Raw genomic sequence first — 4660 nt, 5'->3', positions numbered from 1 at the left:
ACCAGATCCGCCACGGGCGATTTTTTCCTGTTCTGTTTCTCCACCTCCACCTGCATTTTGGCCATGGGTTTGGCCATGGCCAGGGCCATCTTGGCCTCAGCCTGGAGYTTCTTCTGCCTGCTCAGGAAATCCATGTCCTCCAGCGCCTCCGACTCCTCCTCCGTCGTGTCCCGGTCCGAGTAGGACGAGCTCTGCTTGCTCTGCGGAGAAAAGGGGACACAGAGAGGTTGGAGCTGGCAGGGGTGGGAATTTTGGAAGGAATATTGGAATTTTGGAAGGAAGGAATATTGGAAAGAATATTGGAAGGAATATTGGAAGGAATATTTACGAAGGAATATTTACGAAGGAATATTTACGAAGGAAGGAAGGAATTTAGGAAGGTAGGAAAGAATTTAGGAAGGAAGGAATTTAGGAAGGAACATATTTAGGAATGAATTTAAGAAGGAAGGAAGGGAGGAAGGAAGGCATTTGGGAAGGAAGGCAGGAAGGAAAGCAGGAAGGAATTTTGGAAGGAACGAATATTGGAAGGAATATTTAGGAAGGAAGGAATTTAGGAAGGAAGATATTTAGGGATTTAGGAAGGAAGATATTTAGGAAGGTAGGAAGGAATTAAGGAAGGAAAATATTTAGGAAGGAAAATATTTATGAATTTAGGAAGGAATTTAGGAAGGAAAGTATTAAGGAAGGTAGGAAGGAATTTAGGAAGGAATTTTGGAGGGAAGGAAGGAATTTAGAAATTTAGGAAGGAATTTAGGAAGGACGGAAGGAAGGGTTTCTTATCTGTCCCTCAGCATCCTGAATTTCACCGAGGGCTGAAAATGCCGCTCTGGGGTTTGGATTTGCATTTTAATGGGATCAGCCCCTTATCAGCCCCTCAGGGATTCCCTGGGGCTCCCAGACCCACCATGGGTGACAGRGGTGTGTCCAGGCTGGTCTCTGTCTTGCTGTCATCGCCGTCGCTGTCCTTGTCACTGCCACTGTCRTTGACAAAGCAGATCTGCAGGTTCATCCCGCTCTGTAACCTGGGAGGGGACAGGAACGGTGACACCGCTGTCCCTGCAGCTGGCACTGCCACCACCACCCAGCCCAGGTGACACTGCTGTCCCTGCAGCTGGCACTGCCACCACCACCCAGCTCAGGTGACACTGCTGTCCCCGCAGCTGGCACTGCCACCACCACCCAGCTCAGGTGACACTGCTGTCCCCACAGCTGGCACTGCCACCACCAAGACCAGGTGACACTGCTGTCCCTGCAGCTGGCACTGCCACCACCCAGCCCAGGTGACCCCACTGTCCCTGCAGCTGGCACTGCCACCACCACCCAGCTCAGGTGACACCGCTGTCCCCGCAGCTGGCACTGCCACCACCCAGCCCAGGTGACACTGCCACCACCCAGCCCAGCTCAGGTGACACCGCTGTCCCTGCAGCTGGCACTGCCACCACCCAGCCCAGCTTGGAGATCCTTCCAACCCAACCATTGTATGATCCTGCTTCATAAAGATGGGAATAATTCCATAAAAAACAAGGGAACAACATCCTAAAGAGGATCCTACAGAGGATCCTTCACAGGGTCCTACAGAGGGTCCTACAGAGGATCCTACAGAGGGTCCTACAGAGGATCCTACAGAGGATCCTACAGAGAATCCTACAGAGAATCCTACAGAGGGTCCTGGAACAGGGAATGCTTTTCCTGGATTATCAGCATTAACAAACACCAAACCTTGCAGGCACAGCTGGCACTTTCTGGGGCCGCAGCTGCCAAAGCCTGATGAGCTGCATTAATTAGAGCTGTGCTCTAATTACAGGCGGTGGCTCCTGGTTCATCTGTAACCAAAGCTGGTTTCCCTTTCCCCCGAGCTGCAGCTCAGTGAATTCCCAGCTGTGCCTCTCCCTGATCAGCTCCGTTCTGCTTCCCTGAGTTCCTTCCTGCTCCCACTCCATGGCAGCAGCCAGAGCTCCATCCCCAGCACGAGAAGGGGTGGGTTCTTCCAGCTGAACATGAACTGTCCGGAGTGTATTTGATGTAAAAACCCTAAAAATCCCAGGGAGCAATCCATGGGGAGCTCCAGGGATGGAGCCACGGAGCAGAGCTGTGGATGGGGAGGGGTAAAGCTCGTGTTGTCCATTCTCTGGGGCTTTCTGAGCACAAATCACACAATTCCAGAGTCACTGAGGTTGGAATTCCCAAATGGTTTGGGTTGGAAGGACCTTAAAGCTCACCCAGTGCCACCCCATCCATGGCAGGGACACCTCCCAATGTCCAGCCTGGCCTTGGGCACTCAAAGGGATCCAGGGGCTTCTCTGGGCACTCTGTTCCAAATCCTAAACCTCAGAAACCTTCACCTCATTCCCTTTATCCCCCACACATCTTCCACCCTCTCTTAAAGCAGTGTTTTCCACATCATTTCCAGGTTTTTACACAACACCCTCTGTATTGTGCTCGGGAGTTGCTCTAAACATGGAAAATTCAGGAATGTGCTTGAGAGGAAAGAGTGAGGGAAGGTTTTGGGGTGTCCCAGTTTGGGATGTCCCAGTGCCAGGCTCCAGAGGGGTTTTAGGCTCAGCTTACCGTGAGGATAGGCTGGGCTTGCCGCTCTTGCTGCAGCTCGTGTAGAGCCCGGGGCCATCGTCGAAGAAACTGCCCAGGGCCAACTTCTGCCGGATGGACTCGCGCTCATTCTTCTGGGCCTGCAGGGAGGGGACACCGTGAGGGGCAGGGGACACCAAGGACATCTGTCCCACCAGCCCCACCACCCCAGAAATCCCCAAAAATCCCACCCCTGGGTGACCCCACAGCCCATTCCCATTTGTGTCTGTCTCCACTGGAATCACRGAATGGTTTGGGGTGGGAAGGACCCCAAAGGTGACCTGGTCCCAACCCCAAATGCTGATGGACACATCCCAATTGTCCATCCTCACACCCACCCCATGTGGGAACAGGATCCACACACACCCAGCACAGCTCCAGAGCATCTCCCTGAGCTCCAAACCAACCATCCCTCCTGGAAAAGGGCTCAGGGATGGATCATCAACCACTGCCATCAAATAATCTCCAGGTTTAAAAATGGACTGACACATAAAATATAATAAATAATTTTAGAATAAGGGAGAGAGGTTGGTGGCACTGTCCAGCTCAGGATGCCCTCGGCTCTGGCACCCCATCAATATTCCCTCAATATTCCATTAATATTCCATTAATATTCCCTCAATATTCCATCAAAAATCCCTTAATATTCCATCAATATTCTCTCAATATTCCATTAATATTCCCTCAATATTCCCTCAATATCCCCTCAAAATTCCCTCAATATTCCATCAATATTCCGTCAAAAATCCCTTAATAATACATCAATATTCCCTCAATATTCCACCAATATTCCATCAATATTCCATCAATATTCCCTCAATATTCCATCCCCTTGCCCAGCTCAGCCCATCCTCTCCACCTCTCCCCATCTCAATTTGCTTTTTCTTGCTCTCCAGCCCAAATCCAGCACCCACAGCCCATCCCCTCCTCCTCCTGCCCAGCCCCTGCTCCAGCTGGGACCTTTCCTCCTCCCTGGGCACCAAACCCTGCTCTTTTCCTGATAAAACAGGCAGATTTGGACATTTTCTGTCCTTCCAGACGGCTCTGTGTCCCCAGCCCCGTTTCCATCCCACTGCTCCCAGCCTGATTCCTTCCATTTAATCATTTAATTTGTTTTCTCCACCAGGATCCTAAATAACCTCGCTCCCAGATGTTCCAGAGCTGGGAATATCCCATTTTTAAGCCAGGCCTGGCCTAATGAGCATGAAGAAATCAACAGTCCTATTTGTTATTATGAAAGGAGGAGCAGTTACTGAGAAATAAAATACACCTGAGGGAAATGKGCTCCAGGCTTTGGATAAATCACCTGACAGCTGCACTGGAAACCCAGAGCTGGGGATGGAAAAATAGAAATGGAGAAGGGAAACAGCAAAGGGGGGGGTTGGTTATCAAATATTCCTCCTTGGTGTAGAAGGAATAAAGGGTCAAATCCTCAAATGCAATGGTAATTCCAAGGAAAACACAACCCTGTGGTACAGAAATGTGTATTTTGGCACCGACTCAAAAAATAAWAGCGTTTAAATAAAAGCATTTCTGCTCCGTGCAGAGCTGAGGACAATTCAGCTCTCACCGTGATTTTAAGCAAAAAGCTGCTTTTTCTTTTTAAGGGAAAATAAAACAATCCAGGGTGGGTGTTTTCCTCCTTCCTGCTCGGAAGGGCAGCGGTGCTGGAGGAAGGAAGGAGCACAAAACCCGGCTGGGGCTGCTCCAGGGAAAGCTGAGATATCCTGGGATGGGTTGGCAGAGAAGGGACCTTAAAGGTGCCATGGGCAGGGTCCCTTCCCCTATTCCAGAGTGCTCCAAACCCCAATGTCCAGCCTGGCCTTGGGCWCTGCCAGGGAAAACCATCCCAGGGAACAATTCCTGCCCAAGATCCCATCCAAATCTCCCGTTTTGCAATGTGAAGCCATTCCCTGTGTCCTGTCCCTCCACCCCTTGTCCCCAGTCCCTCTCCAGCTCTCCTGGAGCCCCTTTAGGCCCCAAAAGGGGCTCTGAGCTCTCCCTGGAGCCTTCTCCTGTCCAGGTGAGCACCCCCAGCTCTCCCAGCCCGGCTCCAGGGACAGCCAGTGCAGGG

The 4660-nt window shown here is 51.1% G+C and overlaps 1 protein-coding gene across 1 annotated transcript in view; it reads right to left on the bottom strand.

The window, feature by feature from the left end:
- SCHIP1 (schwannomin interacting protein 1) overlaps positions 1–4660 on the bottom strand; it is an 11558-nt gene that overhangs the window by 4509 nt on the left and 2389 nt on the right. Inside the window, exons 2-4 of the mRNA XM_057387901.1 lie at positions 2569–2687; positions 905–1022; positions 3–200 (exon numbers count right to left, since the gene is read on the bottom strand). Coding sequence (XP_057243884.1) covers positions 3–200; positions 905–1022; positions 2569–2687 — 435 coding nt within the window. The remainder of the gene's footprint in view (positions 1–2; positions 201–904; positions 1023–2568; positions 2688–4660) is intronic.

This window comes from Malurus melanocephalus, unplaced genomic scaffold (genome assembly GCF_030028575.1).
Source record: "Malurus melanocephalus ecotype Western Australia unplaced genomic scaffold, MMel_1.1 scaffold_1428, whole genome shotgun sequence".
NCBI lineage: Eukaryota > Metazoa > Chordata > Aves > Passeriformes > Maluridae > Malurus > Malurus melanocephalus.
This window is presented reverse-complemented; position numbering and strand designations above follow the sequence as displayed.